We start from the raw sequence: 25,216 nt of genomic DNA, 5'->3' as shown, positions 1-25,216 counted from the left end.
GTTTTCTTTCACTCAACTGCCTGTTCCCCAGGAGCCGAATTAGGCAAGACCACTACACAGCTTCACAGTGGTGGCTGAAATCTGTAGGTTTTATTAGAAAAATGCTTTCCCTGCACACGGGAGCTTTCTGCTGTGAACCTTCAAATGCCTGTGGTGATGAACCAGAATCTGGTAACCTTCTGCCCAATCTTTTCCAGGAGGCAGCTACCCACTCAGCCTGAGGGGAAGCTGAGCGCAGGAGAGTTTGGATGCCGTGTCATTCAGATGGAGAATTCACAATGTCAAACACCTCAAGCAAAACCAGCCCCTTCAAGACCCCATTGCGGGGTCTCCACACTGAGCCTCCTCCCCTAAGGGTCCTCCACACTCAGCGCTGGGCCCACTTAGGGGTTACCAGTCAGGTTTGCTTTGAGTGCTGGGAGTAAGCAACAAACAAAAACCTAATTTTAATCTTACAGAAGGGGCCTAAGAAACAGGGAATAACTTAGAGAAGCCCCGAGTAAGACTCATTACCTGAACAATGCCTCCAGCAATTCAAAAACATAAAGACAGTTTAGAACAACATTTACCTCATTCCTGACCAACACAAGGGAAGGGGTAAGCATGAATAAGGGCAGCGGTTGTGACTCTAAGACCACTAGCTACTATCCCATACTCAGAGGTTTGCCAAGAAGGGTCATGTGAGCTTCAGGCAAAAGCAGTCATAGAATCATAGAATCATAGAATTGTCTAGGCTGGAAGGGACCTTTCAGATCATCTCGTCCAACCATCAACCTCACTCTGATAAAAACCATCACTAAACCATGTCTCTAAGCACTATGTCAACCCGACTTTTGAATACCTCCAGGGATGGGGCCTCAATCACTGCCCTGGGCAGCCCAGTCCAATGTGCAATAACCCTTTCCGTGGAAACATTTCTCCTAATATCCAATCTGAACCTCCCCTGGCGCAACTTGAAGCCGTTTCCTCTTGTCCCATGGCCTGGGACTTGGGAGAAGAGACCAACCCCCCCTGGCTACACCCTCCTTTCAGGGAGTTGGAGAGAGCAAGAAGGTCTCCCCTCAGCCTCCTTTTCTCCAGGCTGAACACCCACAGCTCCCTCAGCCTCTCCTCACAAGACTTGTTCTCCAGACCCCTCACCAGCTCCGTTGCCCTTCTCTGGACCCGCTCCAGCCCCTCAATGTCTTTTTTGTGGTGAGGGGCCCAAAACTGGACACAGTCCTCGAGGTGGGGCCTCACCAGTGCCCAGTACAGGGGGATGATCAGGTTATCTCAAGACACCTACATCAGCTACTTGAGCTTATGCAGCTGACTTTGCCTGGAGCCCATTTAGCAAGTGCTTCCTGGCTCCCTTCCACCGGCAGAGCTCAGGAGACAGGAACGTACGCAAGATGGGAATATCAACATCTGGGGAATCTTAACCAGCACAGCTGCCGGCAAAGTGAACATCTGTCTGTTGCCCAGGTCTCCTTTTGCAAAGGAAAATGCTCTCTCCCACAGGCTCATCTGCAGACAATGCAAGTATATCTGCTCCCTCGCTAAGAAAGTACCTCATCCGTGGTTAAGTTTGTCTACAGTGTATATTGGCCCATGCAATGGTCTGTGTTGCCATGGCTAGATTCCTTTGGATATCAGAGCTAACTTCGAGTACGCTGCAGTGTGAAGCACACGTAACTTTTTTATTGCAAGTTTTAGTGTAAATGAGCCACAGTAAAACTGAGAGGAAGCAGCACCAAGAAGAATATTCTCTGGGTCTTTTTAGCATGAGCAGTACTACACACGTTGGACAATAACAATTTGATTCTCTCAGACTACTTTCCTTCCTAAAGAACATGACACACAGTTTGGTTCTTAAAGTTTAAGCTTTTTTCCACCCAGTAATTAAGTTGTCAAGCAGCTTTCCCATACGCAGGCAAAGTCATTGTTTATGAACTGCGCTGCTGAGGATTTGGCAAGTCTCTTAGACCCAGCTCACAGTGTCACATACACCCCATCTGCACTGACCCATGCATCATGCAGAAGGAAATGCTACCACAGTTGAAGGACGTCTGTTAAGACATGGAGAATTCCAGCTTTAAGACAATTCAGAGCCCAAGAGTGGATATTAAGTCTCATGCCAATCCCGCCTGAAACTGCAAACCACGTTACAGCGTTGCTACAGCAAGAATGGCGTCAGGGGGGAGGGAAACACTTACCACCCAGTGTTTATCAGGAATCTTTCTGGTCTGGAAATATCCTGTTCTTGTGCCTCCCAGGCACTGCTGGCTTCACCCAGCATGAAATCACCGCTAACACTGCCTGTCTCTCAGAGTAGTTTATTTCACTCCAAGGTGCAATCAATTCTTATTTTACTCCAACATGCACATTCCTACTGATGATGTCTTCAGGCTCTCCTGCTCTCATGACATCAACAAGAGACTGTCTTGCTCTTAACTAGCCAACAAAGTTTTGAAAGAACCGAGTCTGGAGAGGGAATTCCTGCCTGAGAACACAAGAAGCTACTTCTCTCTCTGGCTGCTTCACTGCTACTTCTATCAAATCCTGATCAGCTTCCCAAGCAAATGCACTTCTGCTTGTTTACCCCCCTGCCTGTCCTGCCTCCCCTCCACCTCAGCATGGCATAGCTCTGGGCACCTCTCAATTCCCTTTCCACTACTGCAAATTACACAGAAATGATGTGCCTTCTAACAACAGAGAAAGATAAACACATTTGTGCTCTGTTTTTTTCCATGCTTGGCTAAATACATCTCGGCTATTGCTCCTGATGGTCTGTATTGCAGCAGGAGCAGCAAGGAAAAAAAGTAACCATTCTTTTACCAGATTCCTCAATATAATGATTTGTTCTTCTAATACATTTCCTGCGTATCAAGAATTTTCCATGTTCTAGGGGAAGGTAAATAAATCTTGCAACTCACACAAGTGTTCTATTTTTGACAGTTCTCAAGGATATCAGATTAATGGACAACGTTCAGTGTCATGAAAATACTGTGCAAGAAAAGGGAAAAGCCACGCTCCCTGGGAAAATGCATAGAGATTACATGTTCCAGCATGAAATGTATTTCGCTGGTCTCCTGCTGGCTCTTTGCCTGACTTCATGTGGGGAGAAAGGATAAGGTGTGAAGCCAGATCAAGCTTCCCTTTCTGTCTCCAACAGGACAAGCCACAACCAAGGAAAGAGCACTGTGAATAAGCCCTGCGCACAAATGCTTTTCAAGACAGCAGGACAGGCAGGAAGGTGAACTCATATGCAGGGTTGGCTGGCCACTTGCCCAGTTTCTCCAGAGAAGGTGTTACCAGTCCAGGGATATAGCTGTAGTTGAAGTCATACGGACCTTTCCCCACTTCCTAAAATTCTTCTTCATCAGGGCTATCACTAAAGTAACACAAAGACATTTATCTCATTTTTAACAACTACAAATAATGTGTCCCACCATCCGCAGTTAAACTCAAGTAAATTCAGATATACTTTATAATCTTGTTCCTCTTGCAACTGCCGTATCTGCTAGGACGTTTCCCTCAACGTCTGCTAGGACGTTTCCCTCAACGCGAGGCAATGCTCTGCTCACAGAATGCAAACTCCCAGAACTTGTCATGTTTGTCCAGTTTTCATTTGTAGCTATTTAATGCTAGCCCAACATCTGTATGTCACATCCTCTCCTTAAAACCGTAAGTGCTTTTCAGAGCCTGCCATATGCCAGAGTTTTCTCAGTTACTGTTAGTCACTGGAAGACATTTCTTCCTCTCCTAGTTTTTGGAATGTCATCTCTGTAAGTGACCCAAGAAGGTGCTGCAGAGGCGAACACCGCCATGCTCTGTCTACCCTGCAGTAGATCATCAGAGACCTGGCACTTATTGAGGGTATCCCATTATCCCAGTTAAAGGATACCCCACCGTACTGCCATATCACTCAGAACCAGCCTCATCAGCAGGCGAAAACAAAGGTTAAGAGAGTGTGTTAACTTAAAAGCACAGACTAGCAGTAGTGGAGTAAAGATACAAAAAAAAAAAAAAAATATATCCCAAATGCATGAATACGCTTTTAATAAATAACAAACGATCTGACTTCTTGTAACTGGATGTTGGGGCTCTACGTAATGCTGCAGGGATGAAGTCAATCTGGCCTACCAAAGGTTTCAGAGTTGGTATTTGTACTATGCTTTTTAATTAGCACACCCCTGGCCTCAGCATCTCTTACAGTCACCTGAAGAAACTGCGGTAAAACTTTATAAGTTGTATTACGAGGAATATTAAATTAACATTTCCTTATAGCAACTGCTGGAGACAAGCCACTGACTTGCCCAGATGATCCTTTCTGCCTTGGTCTGTGGATCCTTATGTCTGAACAAGCAAACAGAGGATTCAGACACACAAAGCACTTGAAGAGGTTAACATAGCAACGTGCACAACGGAAAGGCATCCATAGGAGTCCTAGTAAACACAAAGACACTAGTTAAGTAGCCCAAGATACTTCTTTTTAAATAGTCAATTGTGAGTGAATCAGTGATGACTCAAAGAAAACAGCCCTCTTGTCTCCCTATGAGAAGTCAAGCACACAGCAGCCAAGGTTGCCCCAACAGAAGCTTTGGCAGGTAGCGTTTTCCCAGGATTAACAACTCATTCTCTGCTGGAGGAAGAAGCAGAGAAAGGAAAGGGAAAAATGAATAAAATGTTTACACTTTATTTTACATGTCTAATATACTATCCCCAGGGCCTTCCCTTCAGAGATGTGAATGGGAATTACTAGGGCATAGATTGCTTCTTCTAAATTCTAATAAGTACTTTGCACAGTCCCTGTTTACTTCATGGGGTGGATCCTCCTGCTAGCTAGCCTAAAAGAACAAGGGGAGTAGATGCCTGCTGGCTCTGCTGCCCCATAGGTCTAAAAGAGGAAGGTCCATCACCTGATAACTTCTTTTCTGTTTACCACAGTGGTTACAAACATCTCCAGTCACGGAACCATGGAATCAGGGAATTGTCAGAGTTGGAAGGGACCTCTAGAGACCATCCAGTTCAACTCCCCTGCTAAAGCAGGGCTGCCCAGAGCACATCACTCAGGGCTGCATCCAGGCGGGGCTTGAAGATCTCCAAAGAAGGGGACTCCACACCCTCCCTGGGCAGCCTCTTCCAGGGCTCTGCCACCCTCACCGGAAAGAAGCTTCTCCTCAGATTTGAATGGAACTTCCCATGTTCCAGCTTGTGCCCGTTGCCCCTCGTCCTGTCACTGGGAACCACTGGAAAGAGTCCAGCTCCATCCTCCTTCAACCCAAGTCCCTCACTTCCTTCTCAGCCCCGCAAAAGGGCAAGTGTTAGCAAGTTTAGAGCTGCAGCTTAAATTTGTCGCCTCCATGCTGATTTCAGTGGCAATATGAACACTGACTAGCTAACCCACGCAGGATCGTGGCCACCAACCAGCCACCACCTCCTAAGTACAGCACCCTACTCAGTAAACAACTTGTCGCATGCTGTAGTTATCTGCTTCACCTTACGCATCAAATTAGCCAGAGAAAAGGTAGAATCATAGAGTTGTCTAGGTTGGAAGGGACTTTTAAGATCATCTCGTCCAACCATCAACCTCACTCTGATAAAAACCATCACTAAACCATGTCTCTAAGCACTATGTCAACCCGGCTTTTAAATACCTCCAGGGATGGGGCCTCAATCACTGCCCTGGGCAGCCCATTCCAATGTGCAATAACCCTTTCCATGGAAACATTTTTCCTAATATCCAATCTGAATCTCCCCTGGTGCAACTTGAGGCCATTTCCTCTTGTCCCATGGCCTGGGACTTGGGAGAAGAGACCGACCCCCCCTGGCTACACCCTCCTTTCAGGGAGTTGGAGAGAGCGAGAAGGTCTCAGCCTCCTTTTCTCCAGGCTGAACACCCACAGCTCCCTCAGCCTCTCCTCACAAGACTTGTTCTCCAGACCCCTCACCAGCTCCGTTGCCCTTCTCTGGACCCACTCCAGCCCCTCAATGGCTTCTTTGTGGGAAGGGGCCCAGAACTGGACACAGCCCTCGAGGTGGGGCCTCACCAGTGCCCAGTGCAGGGGGACCATCACCTCCCGAGTCCTACTCACCAAGCTGTTCCTGACCCAGGCCAGGATGCTAGTGGCCTTCTTGGCCACCTGGGCACACTGCTGGCTCCTGTTCAGCCCACAGTCCACCAACACCCCCAGGTCCTTTTCTGCCAGGCAGCTCCAGCCACTCTGCCCCAAGCCTGGAGCGCTGCAGGGGGTTGCTGTGACCCAAGGGCAGGACCCAGCACTTGGCCTTGTTGAACCTCATCCCATTGGCCTCGGCCCATCCATCCAGCCTGGCCAGATCCCTCTGCAAAGCCTTTCTACCCTCCAGCAGGTTGACACTCCCACCCAACTTGGTGTTGTCTGTGAACTGACTGAGGGTGCACTCCATCCCCTCATCCAGATCGTTGATAAAGATGTTAAAGAAAACCAGCCCCAACACCGAGCCCTGGGGGACACCACTCATGACCGGCCGCCAGCTGGATTTAACTCCATTCACCACCACCCTCTGGGCCCAGCCTCCAGCCAGTTTTTAAGCCAGCGGAGAGTCCTCCCGTCCAAGCCACAGGCAGACAGTTTCTCCGGGAGGATACTGTGTAAGGTATCCCTTACACAGGAGGTAAGTCGAGTGTGGATAACCCTGCACCCTGTTCATTGCTGCAGGGAGGCAGAGAGGCTGCACGGAGTGGTGCTAGCAGCAGCAGCAGCTCGGGAGTCTGCTGGGTGTGCAAAGACATTCCAGAGATCTTTACACATTGCGAGTTAATGACTGGTGATTTCATTTATCTTCGTTCTGATAATAAATAGTAACTTGAACTTAGCACTTGCAGCTGACTGGACACCAACTCAGTGCAGCCTTTTTTAACTCCCCAGCAGAGCACAACTGTTTAGATTTCCTTCCTTTGTATTCTCCTATCATTTTAATCAGGCTGAAACCCAAAACCCAGATATTAAACCCTGTCATTTCAGTATTACAAATTTTTATCAATCTACACATGGAAAAGTTTATTTCAAGAACTGCACAGTCACCAGAAATCAAATCCAACAGTTTTACCCTGCTGACCGGAGATTCATTACCGGAGAAATTATTGTGGGGAGAGGTGAACGCAGAGAACAGGTGCACTATTAAAAGGCCTCACTCAAACAAATACATACAAACACATACACAGTAACACCACCAGCTAGAAAGTCAGCTCAAATGCAAAAAAAAAAAGGTCAAATACTTTCAGGTTCTAGGGAATTATATTTAAATTCAATTTTTACCGCGTGCAGAAACGGAGCTGCTGGAATGTCTGAATATAGCTCTTATTAAAAGTCTGTTATTAAGATTAATTGTCCAGTTAGTCACAGCTGGCCATTTCTCTGATTAGGAGTTTCTTAACCTGGGGACAGCCTGTCAGGCTGCTTGTAGCGCTTTTCTACTGGCACGTTACCTCCACCTGGGGAAACCTCTCATTTTTTTCATTGCTCCACAGCTCCATGCGCGGCTGGACCCAGGCAAAGCAAGCATCCCTCAGCCAGGCTCGGCAGTGACGCGGAACCTCCGGGCTCCCCACATAGCCTGGGGGCTGCCCCACAATGGGCTCCAGCAGGCCCTGGGGATAATTTGGCTGCTGTTTCCCCTGCCACCTTCTGCCTAGCTGCTTTTCGGTGAAGGATCTTGCTATGAACACGTCTCCTCGTCAGGCCTGACCGGGCCTGAGCCCACCGAGGCCCAGCTGAGGTAACCCTGCCACAGCCCAGCCTGAAGGAGGTCGGCCATTTTAACAAATTCATTCTTCGCTTGACAAAGTTTTAGCTCTCGGACCGCCTTCTCACTTTATGAATCTTGGTCTTTTTTTAAAAAAAAGATATCTGCAATTACAAGGACCTCAAAAGGGCCGTGAAGCCGGTGTGGGCCGCCTTCACCCCCGCCCCCCCCCGCCGTCGAGAGCCGCCCGCAGGAGTGCTCCCCGCCGCCAGGTGGCGCTGCGCAACTGCGCGGAGCGCCCGCGCGCCCGGCGGGGCCGCGCCTGACAGCGCCCCCCCGCGGCGAGGCGGGGACACGCAGCCGCCCACCGGGGACCGCGGGGACACGCCAGGAGGGAGGGGGAGGCATTCGGGGCCAGGCAGACAAGGGCATTGAAAGACGGAATCAGGGAACTGTCAGAGTTGGAAGGGACCTCTAGAGACCATCCAGTCCAACTCCCCTGCTAAAGCAGGGCTGCCCAGAGCACATCACTCAGGGCTGCATCCAGGCGGGGCTTGAAGATCTCCAGAAAAGGGGACTCCACACCCTCCCTGGGCAGCCTCTTCCAGGGCTCTGCCACCCTCACCGGAAAGAAGTTTCTCCTCAGATTTGAATGGAACTTCCCATGTTCCAGCTTGTGCCCGTTGCCCCTCGTCCTCTCACTGGCAACCACTGAAAAGAGTCTGGCTCCATCCTCCTTCAACCCACCCTTTAGGTACTTGTAAACATAGATAAGGTCTCCCCTCAGCCTTCTCTTCTCCAGGCTAAAGAGTCCCAGCTCTCTCAGCCTTTCCTCATCAGGGAGATGCTCCAATCCCTCCATCATCTTTGTTGCCCTACGCTGGACTCTCTCCAGTAGTTCCCTGTCTCTCTTGAACTGGGGAGCCCAGAACTGGACGCAGTATTCCAGTTGTGGCCTCACCAGTGCAGAGCAGAGGGGGAGAATGACCTCCCTCCACCTACTGGCCACACTCTTCCCTACGCAGCCCAGGATCCCATTGGCCCTCTTGGCAACAAGGGCACATTGCTGGCTCATGGATAGTTTACTATCCACCAGGACCCCTAGATCCTTCTCCTCAGTAGTGCTTTCCAGCAGGTCCACCCCTAACCTATACTGGTGCCTGGGGTTCTTCCTGCCCAGGTGCAGGACCCTACACTTGCCCTTGTTGAACCTCTTTAGGTTCTTCTCTGCCCAGCTCTCCAGCCTGTCCAGGTCACGCTGGATGGCGGCACAGCCCTCTGGAGTGTCGGCCAGCCCTCCCAGTTTGGTATCATCAGCAAACTTGCTGAGGATATACTCTGTCCCCTTGTCCAGGTCATTGATGAATATGTTGAACAAGAGTGGAATATGTTGAACAATACTAGAGAGACGCATTGGACTTAAGCATGCATACACACACACAGAGGCACAAGCATGTAAGCACTCATGCACACAAACACATACATGTGCACACAGCAGCACACACACACATTCAAACACACACATTCACCTATGCATGTGGAGGTACACACACAACTTATCCATTCCACTGGGGATGCTCCAGTTTTTAAAAAGAAAAGAAAACCCATCTCCTCACCTCCATCATGTCACTTTTTTGCAATATGGCAAAAAAATCCATTTAGGCTACATCTTCCATTCTGAGCCATTACACAAGATGCCACTGTAAAGTTCACCAGTATTTGCTCTTGAGTATCAAAACAGTAAGTTACAAATGCAGGACTCGATCTGTCCCTGAGTTAATACCACTGAAATGAACCTAATTAAGCCAGGAAATCAAGAGTCATGCAGGATTACATGAAAAACAGCTTTGTTTTTCAAAATTTACAGATAGCACATAGCAATCTCCAAAGACAGCAGTCTCCTTTTTTGACAGCGCTCTAGGAATAAGCAATAAAATTATGCAGTGGACATAATTAGTTTCTCATTTTTATACCACCCAACCCAGCTCTCTGATTCCATTTCTACAAACAAAGCTATCTCAACTTTATCACAGAAAACCACATTCATTTTAATATTTGTAACCTTTTAAGTTCAGCATTGTTTAATTCAGATAAAAGGAGGAGACATCGAGTCTAAGTGGAACCGGCTTTAAAAGGGCTAGAACAAACTTCTCCCCTAGGGCCAGGGTTTCCAAGCTGGCGCTATTAAGACTTTCTCACTCGACTTTGAGGTGGTGGTATTCGGCACTATCTTATTTGAGGCCATGTAGATTCTGGAACTGAAAGCCAAAAAAAAAAAGGAGCACAATCATCAGCTACCGTGTTTGAAAATTTCCACCCTGTTTCTCTTCACTACTTTCCTTTCTGCACTGAAATGTTGAAACTCTGAGTCCTCAAAAAAAAACCCAAACCAAAAAACATTTAATTTCTGTCAACAGACTGGTGAGAAACATCTTGATAATATTTCATAGGGCTGACACATCCTCATTCTGGTGTTTTGGCTGTTGAAGACAAATTGTCACACTCCTACACATTTTCAACGTATTGATTCTGATTTATTAAACTGGTAATTTTGCAAGCTATTATAGAAGTCTAAATTTTATCCAAATTACTGGTCAGCTTTGGGGAAATGAGGAGGCAGAATTTAATAATTTCGATATTACACACTACCCAGAGACTGTGTGCTTTAATAATTTTTAATTAATAATATTACATTGTTATTTATTCTGTAGTTGAACCACAAATATGCTTGTTGGCATTCTAGATATGAATATTGCAGGCTATTCTGACTGGGCATGTGTGGTATGCTACATTTTATTTTAGTTTTTCTACTGTGGGCAAGTGTCATCCCTAGGAGAAAATCTTCCATCTGATAAAAGTTGATATGAATTTCAAATGAGCTTTTAGAAATTATTTTTGTGGTACTGACTTAAAGCTCCTACTCCCAGTATGACTGGTTTGCTTTGCTTGCAAGAGCACAAATACCATATAAATCCTGTACGTCAGAAATTATTAATTTGGTTTCTGCCTTTGCTTTCATCTGCCCACTTCCAGGACACATCTTATGTGTGTGTCCCCACTTTAATAAACATAAGTGTTTAGAAGAAAATAGAGTTCAAAATGAAAGAGAGATGAAGGAATTTGTGGAGAACTGGAAATTGCAGATTTTTCTCTCCCTACCATCCAGATAACCCCGGGTTTTCATGGGCAAGCTGGCACCTTCCTTTGCTGTAGCAGCTCCAGAGTCCCAGTGAGCCTGAGCCTTGCCTGCTCCCCTTGGAGCACCGTGTGCTTTACAAATTGTTTTGCAACCACTACATCATGAAGGAAAAAATTATTCCCTAAGCATGACTTGTCTCCCCTCCCTTCCCCTAAACCCTGTCACATTCTGAGAAGGGAATATCCTCTCTGTTTGAAACCCATTGCCTTACATGAAAAATCAGAGTATAACAGGCTACTCACTGAAGTCTGAGGAGCAATATCAGGGAACAAGCAAGCAAAATCCAAGCCTACTTTGGGAACTTTGCCATCTCCTCTTTCCATAAGTTTGGAGAAAGTATGAGATAAAGGATTTCCCAGAGAGTGACAGCAATGAGAGGCCACCGGATAAGACACTTAGAAATAGAAACACAGGCACTCATTATGAAAACTGCAAAAAGTACTTTTGGTCATTAGATGTATTAATAGTATCCTCATTAGCTTCTTGTCTGACTCGGAGAAATACTGCAAAAACAGTCTCAGGGGAACAACAGCAAACATGCTACACAGGCTGATGATTATTTCTGCTGATGTACAAGCACGTTTCTTCTGCCTGCACCCCCCTCAGCCCTCTAATTAGCCTGTAACTTACTGCTCATTTTATATAATTGCTTGCTGTTACCTCTGCTGCATTGAACACTCACAAAGCAAGAATGTGTCCTCCAAACACCGTAAGCTAAAGCTTCAAGCGGTGCCCATTTGAACACGGAGTAAAACCCCACAGCCCATACTTCAGGAGGCAGAGCTATTACTGCTGGCAAGGAATGTAACAACACCACAGGGAAAGAAAATGCCTCCCTGGCTTGCTTTCCACCAGGTGTCAACTTTTACCGGTCCTATTCCCCTTTGGCTACTTTATAAAATGTTCACTGTGTTAGAATCGGGTTCACAGTCAAAAAGACAAAGTCGTAGTAGCAGATGCTGTGTGAGTACTACCGATAAGATTTTTTATACGTTCACGTCAACTACAAAGAGGAGTGGATAGCAGAAGATATAATAAACACAGGATTTTCCCTCTCTGTATGGTCCCAGACATGTACATACCTATACTTGCCTAAGTGCAGCACTAAAAAAAAATCTAGAGGAGGGAGGAATGGTAATTGCAGGAACCTTGGGGGATTTTAAAAACTGACCTCCAAAGACAGAGAGCAGGGCAGTTCAGCTGGCTGCTGAAAGAATAAATCGTGCATCAACAACTGAGACTGCTTGGAAGAATTGCTATTCAGCTGCACCCCAGAAAAGGAAAGCTGTGCTGCAACTAGGAGAGGGGGCAGAGAACAGACTGAGGGCTGAAAAGCACAAAATCCTCAGACTTCTTGGAATTAATTATTTTCACATACATTGTCTCATTTTTGAATTTTTGTTCAGCATGTTGAATATTTGGGTGCAACACAGAGGATGGTAAAAGGAACAAGACTCTCCTCATTGTTATGCTCTCAAAGCTGAGGCCAGCTCTACTTTTTTCCCCGTGAAGAAAGATACTATTGGCAAGGGCACATTAGCTTCTGTCCTACTGTCAGAAAACTCCTGGTGCTGGCTTCTGGAGAAAGAAAATAAAAATAAAGGGAAAAGAAACCACACAAAGCCTGCAAGCTACTCAAATCCTTTTGGGCTCAGACACCTCAAACATCAGATCTGAGCCTGCTGGAAATCTGGACTTTGCACTTTCAATTGCATTGGCTCTGACATCCAAGTAGGGGTGATAGAGAAATTTCCATTTCAATGATTTTAGCACAAAATATTGAGTAATGCCGCTAAACTCCAGTTAAAAAATAAATAAATTAATTAAAAAAAGAAAAAAAAAAACAACAAAAATCTCCCACACATCTGCTTTCTGTAGAAAACCTCAATGCTTTGTTACAAAGCTTCTGGCAGAGAGCTGAAAAGTTCTTGGGTTTTCAATGAAGCTTGAGATTGTCAAGTTTAATGGTGTTCTAGTCATGTTTGGGACAGAAGTTTAGGTACCATGAGAGCATGACTTCCTGGAAGAAACTTTAGACATCCAGGCAATTTCTATCACTAGAGCTAGAAAGCATTTTTAAGGACTCGCGTTTCACATGTATGCACCCATGGTGGAAGCTGGGGGCTTACATCCCACTGTTGACTCTAACCCTGAGCTGCCCGCAAGGATTCTTACATCTTTCCTTCAGATTGATGTACCCACAGCAGGGTGCCAAAGATGTTATGATAGTTTGGCTCCTAGTCAAATTTTATTTCTGACAGGTTAAAGGCAGAAGTAAATCACTGTCATGTCTCAAAGAACATTTTTTTTCTTTTCTGTTTCCCATGTCTATTTTGACAGCCCATGAATTATTCTGCCTATTCTGCTCTCAGCCTAAAAAGGATGAGTTGGATAAAAAAGTTACAGCCTGTCACAATCCTGAAAATAATCTGCTGGGTATCATTTTCCTCCCCCTCCTGACTATCCAATGTGTTTGTCTCTCATGTGTCTCACATGTCATGTGTCTCAGTGTGTCATGTGTCTCTCATCCCTGCTACAGAGAGCTCCCTGTCCCCTCTCTGCCCGACTGAATGTGGTGACTTGGAGGACAGGGGGCAATGGCAAGAAGTTCCTGCCCGATGCAACAGGCGCCGCAGTCGTGCCTGCTCAATGACTAAACCACCTTCACAGATGCCATAGCAGAACAGGCACAGTCCTCTGCAAGGGGAACTGGACAACGATGAGGATGGAGGTCCTTCCAGCTTAGAGGTGTCATCAAGGTCTAGTCGGACCACCCCCCACATCAAAACCTCTGCAGTAAAGAATAAAAGACAGGTCATTGTGATAGGCGACTCACTACTGAAGGGAGTGGAAGGCCTGATATGATGATATGAAGGCCTGATATATATATATGACTGGACCCACTACATTGGGAGGTCTGCTGCCTCCCTGGGGCCCAGGTTAGTGATGTAAGGAAGAAGGTTCCCTCCCCAGTACAGCCCTGACATTATTACGCCCTTTTGATCTTTCAGGCAGGCGGCAATGAAGTAGTGAGAAGTCCAAAGGCAATGAAGAGAGATTTCAGGACGCTGGGACAACTGGTCAAGGGATCAGGAGCGCAAGTCATGTTCTCCTCTATCCCTCCAGTTGCAGGGAATGATGAGGGGGGTCAATAGGAAGAGCCAGCAGATCAATGCATAGCTCCGAGCCTGGTGCTACAGGCAGGACTTTGGGTTCTTTGACCGTGGCTTGATTTACAAGACACCAGGCTTGCTGGTAATGGGCGGGAATAGCTTATCTCACAGGGGGAAATGGGTTCTAGGACAAGAGTTACCAGGGCTCATGGAGAGAGCTTTAAACTAGATTCGAAAGGGGATGGGGATGTAACCGGCCTTCCTAGAGAGGTGCCTGGGTGTAGTAGCTCAGCACTTGTGGGGCAGAGTGCTAGTATTTTTGAGAGCCAGAAGGCCTACCAGCTCTCAAGGGTGAAAACCACATGCTCAACTCCTTCTCTGAAATGCTTATACACCAATGCATGCAGCATGGGGAATACACAGGAAGAACTGGAGATCTGTGTGTGGTCACAGGGCCATGATTTCATTGCAATTACAGAGACATGGTGGGATAGCTTACACGACTGGAACACTGTCATAGATGGCTATGTCCTTTTTTGGAAAGAGAGGCCGGCAAGGCGAGGTGGTAGAGTTGCTCTTTATGTAAGAGAGAAACTGGAATGGATCAAGCTCTCCCTGGGGACAGATGAAGAGAGAGTTGAGAGCTTGTGGGTAAGGATTAAGGAACAGGCTAAAACAAAAGACACTGTTGTGGGTGTTTATTAGAGGCCACCTGATCAGGATGGGGAAGCTGATGAGGCCTTCCACAGACAGCTGAAAGCAGCCTCACAATGATATGCCTTGGTTCTCATGGGGGACTTCAATCACCCTGATATCTGCTGGGAAGGCTACACAGCCAGGCATGTACAGTCCAGGAGGTTCCTACAGTGTACTGATGATAACTTTGCAGGAGACCTGTACGGTTGAGCAGGGAGCTTCTGAAAAAGCTCAAGTGGAAGAAGGAAGTTTACAGTGCGTGGAAGAAGGGACTGACCACTTGGGAAGATGACAAGGATGCCATCAGAGTATGGAGGGATGAAACGAGGAAAGCCAAGGTCTCCTTGGAATTAAACCTGGCAAGTGATGTCAAGGTCAACAGGAAGGGTTTTTTCAAGTATATTGGAGGTCAAAGGATAATTGGAGAAAATGTGGGCCCCCTGTTAAATGAGATGGGTGCCCTGGTGACAGAAGATGCAGAGAAGGCCGAGTTGCTGAGTGCCTTCTTTGCTTCAGCCTTTACTGCTCAGGCCAGCCCTCAGGAGTCCCAGACTTTGGAAGTAACAGAGAAAGTCTGGATGAAGGAAGAATTCCCCTTGGTCGAGCAGGATCAAGTTAGAGATCAATTAAGTAAACCAGATATCCATACATCCATGGGTCCTGATGGGATGCATCTGTGAGTGCTGAGGGAGCTGACAGAAGTCATGAGCCAGTGGCCCAGTCATGGATGAGTCAGCTGGGCCACTCTCCATCATTTTTGAAAGGTCCTGGAGAATAGGCGAGGTGCCTGAGGACTGGAGGAAAGCCAATGTCACTCCAGTCTTCAAAAAGGGCAAGAAGGAAGATCCAGGAAACTACAGGCCAGTCAGCCTCACCTCCATTCCCAGAAAGATGAGGGAACAGCTCATTCTGGGTGTCATCTCAAAGCATGTGGAGGAAAAGAAAGCTATCAGAAGTAGTCGACATGGATTCACCAAAGGGAAATCATGTCTGACTAACCTGATAACCTTCTACAATGGCATGAGTGGATGGCTAGATGAGGGGATGGATGTTGTCTACATGGACTTCAGCAAGGCTTTTGACACCGTCTCCCACAGCATCCTTATAGGTAAGCTTATGAAGTGTGAGTTAGATGAATGGACAGTGGGCTGGATTGAAAATTGGCTGAAAGATAGATCTCAGAGGGGCATTATTAGTGGCACAGAATCTAGTTGGAGGTCCATACCAAGTGGTGTTCCCCAGGGGTCAGTACTGGGTCAAGTCTTCTTCAATATATTCATCAATGACCTAGATGAAGGGATGGAGTGTACCCTCAGCAAGTTTGCTGATGGCACAAAACTGGGAGTGGTGGCTGACACACCAGAAGGTTGTGTCGCCATCCAGTGAGACCTGGACAGGCTGGAGAGCTGGGCAGAGAGGAACCTGATGAAATTCAACCAGGGCAAGTGTAGGGTCCTGCACCTAGGGAGGAATAACCCCCTGCACCAGTACAGGTTGGGGGCTGACCTGCTGGAGAGCAGCTCTGTGGAAAAAGACCTGGGAATCCTGGTGGAAAATAGGATAACCATGAGCCAGCAATGTGCCCTTGTGGCCAAGAAGGGGTATCCTGGGGTGCATCAAGAAGAGTGTGGCCAGCAGGTGGAGGGAGGTCATCCTCCCCCCCTACTCTGCCCTGGTGAGGCCCCATCTGGAGCACTGTGTCCAGTTCTGGGCTCCCCAGTTCAAGAAGGACAGGGAACTGCTGGAGAGGGTACAGCAAAGAGCTACAAAGATGATGAGGGGACTAGAACATCTCTCTTACAAGGAAAGGCTGAGGGACTTAGGTCTTTTTAGTCTCGAGAAGACTTGGGGGGGATCTGATCAATGCTTATAAATAATTAAACGGTGGGTGTCAGGAGGATGGGGCCAGTCTTTTTTCAGTGGTGCCCAGTGACAGAACAGAGGTAACAGGCACGAACTTGAACATAACAAGTTCCATCTAAATGTGAGGAGGAACTTCTTTCCTGTGAGGGTGGCAGAGCCCTGGAAGAGGCTGCCCAGAGAGGTGGTGGAGTCTCCTTCTCTGGAGACATTCAAACCCCGCCTGGACACGCTCCTGTGCAACCTGCTCTGGGTGGACCTGCTTTGTTAGGGGGGTTGGACTAGATGATCTCCAGAGGTCCCTTCCAACCCCTATCATTCTGTGACTAAATAAGGCAACAAAAGTAATAAATATGTTCATTAACACTTAAAAAATTGATGGAATCCAAGGATCCTTTTTATATGACTGGCTCGGTGTAAGAAATGTTAATTTATTACATATCCCAGCTGAAGAATAGTTTATCAGGCAGGATTGGAAATTTGCTCCCTTATCAACACAAAATGCTTCAAACAAAAGCATTTTTTTGTTCAAATCAAAACAAAAGCAACGCTGTAGGATGCAGAGCAAGGAGAATTTAGGCAGACTGATAGCAAGTCAAGATGGAATTTGTCCATCACACTAGATCTCAACAGCAATTCAAACTTAATGATCCCAAGTTTCACTTTATGTCTTCTACAAAAGACACTAAATATGGACGAAGTTAATGGCTGCGGCAGGATTAAGTAAAAAGATATGGCACCCAAAGTGATGCAGAGGTCCAACTTGAGAGAGGAGAAAAAACTAAAACCCAAAGTCCCACATGTAGCAATGTATTGCCTCCAATCTTAATATTTTTTTCTTATTTTTACTTTTAAAATTGGACAAAGGAAAACAAGTAGGTGTTATGCAGTTAATTAAGCCCTCTTGTGTAAATTCATTTAGTAGTATTGTGCGTACAAAGACGTCTTGTCTCAGGACACAGAGGGCTGTGTGCAAGTTTAAAATCATTAACTATTGTTATCTGGTAACAACCCCCAAACCTGTGACATCCAAGTTTATTTAAACTGAAAGGGTGACAAACATGAAAGCCAAGCACTCCTACTCTTCTCAGCCTTTCCTTCATTGTAAGACCAGCCAGAAGGGTCTTGGACTCTTCATAAAATGTTTGGCAAACAAAAGCCCTGTTAATTGACAAGCTATTGCTTTTACTGCTTCCTACCACAGCTTGTGGGAATCTTTTAGACCCAAATCAATTCTGCACACAAGCGTTCCCACGAGATGCCACACGCATTCCCATTTGAAGCCACTTACAAGAAGTGCTACAGCCACCTCACATAAAACCTTTGTCTTTACCGGGCACTTCTGAAACCACATGCGACCCTTTCATCCCCTGCTGGTCAGCAGGCTCTTTTTTTTTTGTTTGTTTGTTTGTTTGTTTGCTTACTTTAACCAGGTTCTTTGTTTTCTGCAGTCTTATTGCTTTCTTTCCCCTCCAAGATAGTTCCTCGCCTTTGCAAGGAGTGAGTTATGGCAGAGATGTTTGCAGTCTTCACTGCAGCCCAATAAAAAAATAGTCCCCTCATCAGAGGCTGCCTGTTAACAGCTCTCCTTTATTGTAAAGCTCTGTGTACTTAATTCTTCTTTGTCAATAAGAACAATCAATCTCGGCCTGTTAATTACAAGAAGTATAAGGAGACACGGGACAAACACCTGACAGCATAAGCTCTGTTCCTTTGCTGACAAGAACAACTGCAGCTTACACTCGAAGTATAAGCCTGTATTATCACCATTTAAAAGCCTTCAACCTGCACTATTTTTTTCTTTATGTGCTCTAGGTATGCAAAACCCAGCCTGCTCTGTGCATTCATTTCCTCTGAATGACAAGTCCTGGATGCTTTTTCTTGGTACTGCAAGAGGTTGTTGATGCAATGCACAGTCAGGGGGTGTTGTTAATCAGCATTTACTTAGGCCCTTCAGGTACCCAGGAAGTTTTAAGTCTTTCATGTCTCCTAGTATTACTTAATTCATTAATAATTGCAATACCATCTTGGATCATCAAACTGGAAAGATGGTCTTTGTCTAAACAAGAGCCTTATAAAGGCAGAACTCCTTCCTCCAGTTCCTCAGCATTTCCACCCTCCTTTTCCAGCAGGAAAAATTTCCTGCAGAAATCTGCCAAATCACCCTTTCATCTTTCTTCTTCCACACTCTCTTCTCTCGGGAATGGGAATACATGTCCTTATGATATAAAGCACAAAGGGCACTCATCCTTGACTGGCCATAGATGCCATCACAGAAATAATAACTGGGTAGTGCTATGTGAAACTGTGGAGAAGAAGGAAGAACAGCTGAAGGTAGAACCCTCTGACTGCAAATCCAGAGGAGCATGGACCATGCTGAACACGGAAGGTAAATTCAAACTGAATCCTGAAGGGCAGGAGGGGCAAGCAAAGGGCTCTGAGGAAGGAAGGGATATGAGAAAGATGCTGCGTGTTCTGGGCCCACGATCCTTAAAGAGTCATCTAGATCTTCAGAAAGCTCCTCAATACCTCTGCTCCCCTGGAAATGTGCCCAAACTGGTCGCAGTCTCTCACTGCACAGCAAGACTTCTTCAATTGTCACTAAAATTAAAAGTATGATGAAGGGTTTTTGCAGCCTAAGCTGAGAACACAGACTAGGTGAGCTAGGAAGCTCTGCAGGTAAGAGAACACTCCTACCGAAAGACCATCTCTTTGCTTTTCCACTCCTGACTACAAGTCTTTGTCTACTTTTCTTAGGCCCCCAGAGTGGGGCAGACAGTGTCTGCTGGCGTTTGGAGCCGAATCAAAGCAGCTGGAGTACATGGAAATTTGGGAAGATCAGTGTTTGGCACTGCACTGAGGATGGAAATTTGAATTTGGATATAGCTTCTGCTACCAGCCTTCACTGAGGATACACTTAATTGCATGTTCCTCTCTGAGGACATACGTAATTGCATGTTCCTCTGAGTTTCCCAGTAGACTGGAGTACCTCCCCTGCAGTCTGTTGTGGTGGAAACATATTTCAGCAACTCCCAATACCTGTTAAAGCCAAGCTGTTAAAGCAGTATTTGGGTGCTTTATCACCCAGCTGACTGCAGGGGCATGATCCATCTCAGCTATCTTCAGCCATCTCAGAGGCCAGGGAGCCAGGTAGTCTCCCCCTGTAGTTAGTGGAGGAAGATAGGCATCTGCAGAGAGTAATCCATCCTACATCTCTCTCTCTCCATTAACTGAAGAGGAGCCCAGATAAGCAGCTCAGACCAGTCACATTACTTCTGAATAGCTGGAGCTAGACAAGATGAATTCCATACTCAAGTGTCCAAAACACTAACATATGTAGTTTCTCATTACTTATCACAGTTGCAACGCCTGTTACTCATTGATTTAGAAACAGATTTCCTTGGTGTGATTTCCTTTTCTTTGTGCAAAACTTTCATTATGCAGTTTTTGCACCCTAGCACTCAGGAACATAAACGACAAGACATTTCCTGCACAGACCCACGCGTACACCTGCAGACCAGGAGCTGTGTGCATCTCCAGTCCCTCTGAGCACGCCTGAGCAGCGGTGTAAAAGCCCCTGAAGATGCAAAAAGATCAAGCTGAGGATGCTTTCAAAGTCAGCTCTCCAAGGGCTCCAAACGCCTCCGCTCAGCTTCCAGCCATTTGGGTTTTACTTGCCTCAAATCGTTTTGTAAGAGCAGCTAAGAAGCATAACAATGCTGCTTGGGGATGAAATGCGTGTGACTGCCCTGCCAACGGTCGTCCCCACGACATGCCTCCCTGTAGGACAGACAGACGGCGTGACCCTTCCTGCTCCCGGCCGTTGGCCATCCCAGCAACGCCGAGATCCAGCCTCCCACCGCTTCCCACACAGGTCCGCTCCCCTTCTCCCCATGGGGGGGTAGAGGAAGACAGGTCCTGGGCTGCGGCGTCTCCATCGCGCTGCGCACTCTCGGCATGGTGGTACCTCGTACTGCCGCATGCCTTGCATGCCGAAAGGCGCAGTGCCCACGGTCTGGGTAACAGCGCTGTGAGTCAAAAGGGGCCGATTATGAGTTTGGATACTACCATTTAAAGATAAGCTTCTCCATGGTTACCGCTCCCATGCAAGGTCACTTTCCTGCCAAACCTCCTCTCCTCCTTCCCTGTCTCTCTCTCCTTCCCTGTCTCTCTCTCCTTCCCCCCCTCCACTATTTTTTTTTTTTTAATCCCAAATGTGCTACATCAAAAGAGAAAATGAAAACATTCAAGATAATCACAGTCTGACTATTTTAATGTGGGCTGTAGGAAAGGAAACATGTAAGCCAAGTGCTCTCACTGTGCAAGCAGAAACACACTCTCGACCTCATAAAAGTAGTATCTGAGAAATAACACTTGATTAAAGCAGCCAGTCCTTCATTTAAGTAGGTGCTTATGGTAGGGAAAATATCCAAGGCTTCTCTAGGAGAGGCCGCTGGCCTATCACAAAAAGCAGGAACGGGCCAGAGGGGTGAATTATTGCGAGACAGCTGGGTTTCAGCCCCGGTGCCAGGAGATCCCTATTATCCCGTCCACCTTTCTTACACAAATGCCTCTCCCCAGAGAAACCGAGTCATTAAAAGCCGTCTCATTTGCTCCTGACAGGCAATATGCATTGAGTGAGAGGTGACACATTTTCATTTTCAGCAAGAAATCTTAGTCGCCCCGAGGAGCGGCTCGCTCAGGAGAGGGGTAATGGAATACGGGGCCTTTCATCTCCACCTCGCCACCGCGAGTGTGGCCTGGCTCGGTAGCAACCCAAAAGTTATTAGCTAATGGGTTGTTTCGGTGACCTCCATGAAACAAGTTCGGGTGGGTTTGGTCTGGTTTCCAGTAGACAATAACTAGAACCACAAGTGGTGTTAAAGAGAAACCTTATTAATGAGTTGAGTGCACAGCGGGTAAGGATGGAGTGGATCTCCTGCCTGAAGCCGTGTCATGTCTTTCCCTGCCCTCCAGGGCCCAGGAGCACCAGAGAAGCCCCATAGCCAGCCCATCTGCTCCACCGAGACAGAAGTTCCCAACTCCTAAGATCCCTGCTTTGTTCTCATTTGCACAAGCAATGTGTGTTAGAATTAAAAAATCAACAAAACCTCCCCACCTTAACAACTGTTTCGCATCCCTTAGGAGCTCAATAATATCTAGTAGGCACCATTTTGAGCTGAAACTACCACAAACTAGGACTACCAAAGAGATTGCTGAAGACTTATATGCTTCCAAGTACCTAACAGGTGGGTTGAAGAAGGATGGAGCCGGACTCTTTTCAGTGGTTCCCAGTGACAGGACGAGGGGCAACGGGCACAAGCTGGAACATGGGAAGTTCCATTCAAATACGAGGAAGAACTTCTTCCCGGTGAGGGTGGCAGAGCCCTGGAAGAGGCTGCCCAGGGAGGGTGTGGAGTCCCCTTCTCTGGAGATCTTCAAGCCCCGCCTGGATGCAGCCCTGAGTGATGTGCTCTGGGCAACCCTGCTCTAGCAGGGGAGTTGGACTAGACGGTCCCTTCCAACTCTGACAATTCCGTGATTCCATGATTCCATGACTTGGCCCCGCATCCCAGGCCTGCTGACTTTTGAGTGCATCATTTTGCAACTGTAAAATTCCTTTTTTGTAAGTAATTCCTCATTTTAATGCATTTAGTGAATGTGGTACAGCCCTACATCTCTCCAGGAAAACAAACCCCAGCCGTCCCTCTTTATTTTCTTCCTGTTCAATGCTGCCTGCAGTCCCAGCCTGAGCCCAGGACAGTGATAGTCTACAGAGTCCAGAATAATAACACTGTTAGAGAAGTTTGCTCCCGACTAAAATGCAGCATTCACCCTGAAGCGAGTGTCTTGAGTCCTTACATCATCAAAATACCTCGGTAATAATTTGTACCACTTCCTCTGTCACATTACCACAAAAGACCCACTAAATAGTTACAATCTCAAATCCCAGGAGAAATCTAATTTGGGGTGAAGAGCTACCTTTCATCTATTTAAAGCCTGCACAAGTTACAGCACATCACACACAAGCCTGTTCCCATCCCATCGCGTGATCAGATAGGTATCTTTAAATAAGACAACCACCAACTGCTTAGATAAGAGACTTACTGGGGACAAATTCCCAAAAGGGAAAGGATGTAAAGCAGGCAGAAAACCGCTGTCACAACCCTGAGGATGCCCCCGCTGTTTGCTTCTAATTTAAATTACGTGGGAATTAACACAGGCCCAAATTCTGAAGGAATTTGGCAAGAGGCAGTGAAAAAAAAAAAAGGCATTCCATAGAGAGGGAAGGGAGGTCAGGTGTGGCTTGCACACAGATAGTGTCTCCTTTGCCATCGCTAAGATTCAGAATTAGAGCTGGACATTTTATACAGATGTCATTAACATCCAAAACCATCAGACCGCCTTTCTCAGAAGGGATTTTAAGCCTCTTGCTTGAGGCTCTAAGTCTCACTATCAGTAGCTGATGCGTTTCCTTCTCTAACATACCTGGGACCGGTAACTGTCAAGGAAAGACCCTCAGGTATGATCCAATATACTCTGTATTTCTTTAGCTTTTCTCCCCTAGATACACACACACATGCTGTTCTCAGCACGGTTGCTTTTGCTATTTTGGGAACAAAGGAAAGTCGATCACAGAGATATTGGCACGCCAACAACTGGGCAATAGGCAATACCTGTGCAGCGCTCAGGAACGAGCAAAGCACAGCCTGTAAAGACTCAAGCGTGTCTCCACAGACTTCCCAACCACCTAGACCTGCCTCCCCCTGAGGAACATGACTAAGGGAAAGCAGAGTGTAAAGCTGCTGCTTTACAGCTGAAGCCGAAGTGGGAGGGAGAACGCAGAGTACACAGGGAGCAACGTTCCTCAGCCCGGGACAGGAGGCATCCAGCAGAGCAGGAGCCCAGGGCATGTATCACCGTGACATGTGTGACGGCATATTTTCATTAATACAGGATTAAAACTTAAAAAAAACCAGAACCAACCAACACCCACCTGAGCAGCCTAATTCTCCACGGTAGCAGTGATTATTTAGAGTAAATTAATTTTGCAGATTACTAGGATTTTTTTCCTGCAAAATAGTCCAAATTCTCTGCAGCAGCTTCATTAAACACGTGTGTATGTCTATGTATAAATACATACTAATTTTTTAATTATATCCCTCTCTCCTCCCTGTTTTATTTTATTTTCTTGATGCAGGAAAGCTGTGTCTGGTACCGACAAAACTCTTGGCACTCTACTGAAATGTGAAGTTCCCCAGCCTTGCATTTTCTGCTGATAGCCAGTCCATAGATTCCAACAAAAGCAGTGATTTGAACTTTGCATTTTACTCATCTCTCAGGTCACATCAATGAAGTCAAAGTTATCTGCCCCAACTCATACAGCATTATCTTCTAACTTAATGGAAGTGAAAGAGAAGCCTGTGCTCTTTACCCAAAGGATGCAATTATTACTTCCTCTCTATATTATTGCTAGTGAAGGATAAAATCCAGGATATGACCTTTTCATTAAGCGTCAAGCCAAAATCCACCTGGGACAGCCTAAGGGAACTACCCTCATCCTCTCACTAATTCAGAGCAAAGGCCCTTGCCATGTACAGGTGAGAGGAATCCTTGCAAAAGATCAGTTCAAGGAAACATCTAATAAACGTTGATCAATAGATGAAACCCCAAAAGCTTTCTGTCTCCTCCTGCATGATGCCATCACGAAAAAAAAAACCAACAAAGCATCACTACTTTAACACATCAAACCTCTCCCAAGTATCCTGCTCTATCTGCACACAGCGTGAGGTCACAAAAAAGACGATGAACATAGAATATGAGTGATATAATGTATTAGTGCAGTAAAATCTTCAATAGGAACTTGAACGCCCAGAGAAGAATGCATAATAGTGTTGAATTCCTTATACTTTTTGCTTTGTTATGGCAATAATAACGCGCCTTTTGAAGTTCATACAGGGAGATACAGTGCCAAAAGGCAAATACTTACAATACAAGAGCACTTGGTACATTTATTTCCTTCAGGCCTAAATTCTTCTCCTTCATTGTAATGTCTCCCTTCAAATACACAACCTGGAAAACAGCATTTTGAGTAGGTTTAGCTCAGGATAGCATGCTGCCTTTTCTCTATAACACCCCGCACCATAGAACAATATGAAAAGTAAATATAAAAGTATATAAATATACTTAATATAATTAATATAATAAATATAAAAGTATCCTCTCTGATACAAATCACTTCCAATGCCTTTACAAAGGCCTTGAGAACCCCCAAATATCTTGTTGGGGAAAGAAAGCATCCTTCTACAGTAGATGAATTTGCACCAACGAAGTCGAGGCTAACTCAGGCCTTCCATTAAAAGGGGCTTTGAAACACTTTTCTGAGCTGTTTGCTTTTCACTACTCATTTTTACTCCCTGAGTTTATATTAGATGTTGGCAGAAATTTTAACTAATTAGAATTTAATCAACCCATTATATCCCTACTGGAGCAGTGCTTACCTATAAAACCTCTATTAAAATCAAATTAGCCTATACAACCATGTTAATTTGCCACCGTGCTTCACAAAGGCGACCCGTTCCCGCTCCCCTTCAAAAAGTGAGTCTCCTTTTTAGGATTACTCTTACTCTTCCCCTCC

General features: G+C 46.2%; 1 protein-coding gene across 1 annotated transcript in view; it reads right to left on the bottom strand.

Moving 5' to 3' along the window:
- BMPER (BMP binding endothelial regulator) overlaps positions 1–25,216 on the bottom strand; it is a 163,199-nt gene that overhangs the window by 95,738 nt on the left and 42,245 nt on the right. The window contains exon 6 of the mRNA XM_074150866.1: positions 24,569–24,651. Within this exon, the coding sequence (XP_074006967.1) occupies positions 24,569–24,651 (83 nt within the window). The remainder of the gene's footprint in view (positions 1–24,568; positions 24,652–25,216) is intronic.

Source organism: Numenius arquata, chromosome 7 (assembly GCF_964106895.1).
Source record: "Numenius arquata chromosome 7, bNumArq3.hap1.1, whole genome shotgun sequence".
Taxonomy (NCBI): Eukaryota; Metazoa; Chordata; class Aves; order Charadriiformes; family Scolopacidae; genus Numenius; species Numenius arquata.
The sequence above is the reverse complement of the archived record's forward strand: the minus strand, read 5'-3'. Positions and strand labels throughout refer to the sequence as shown.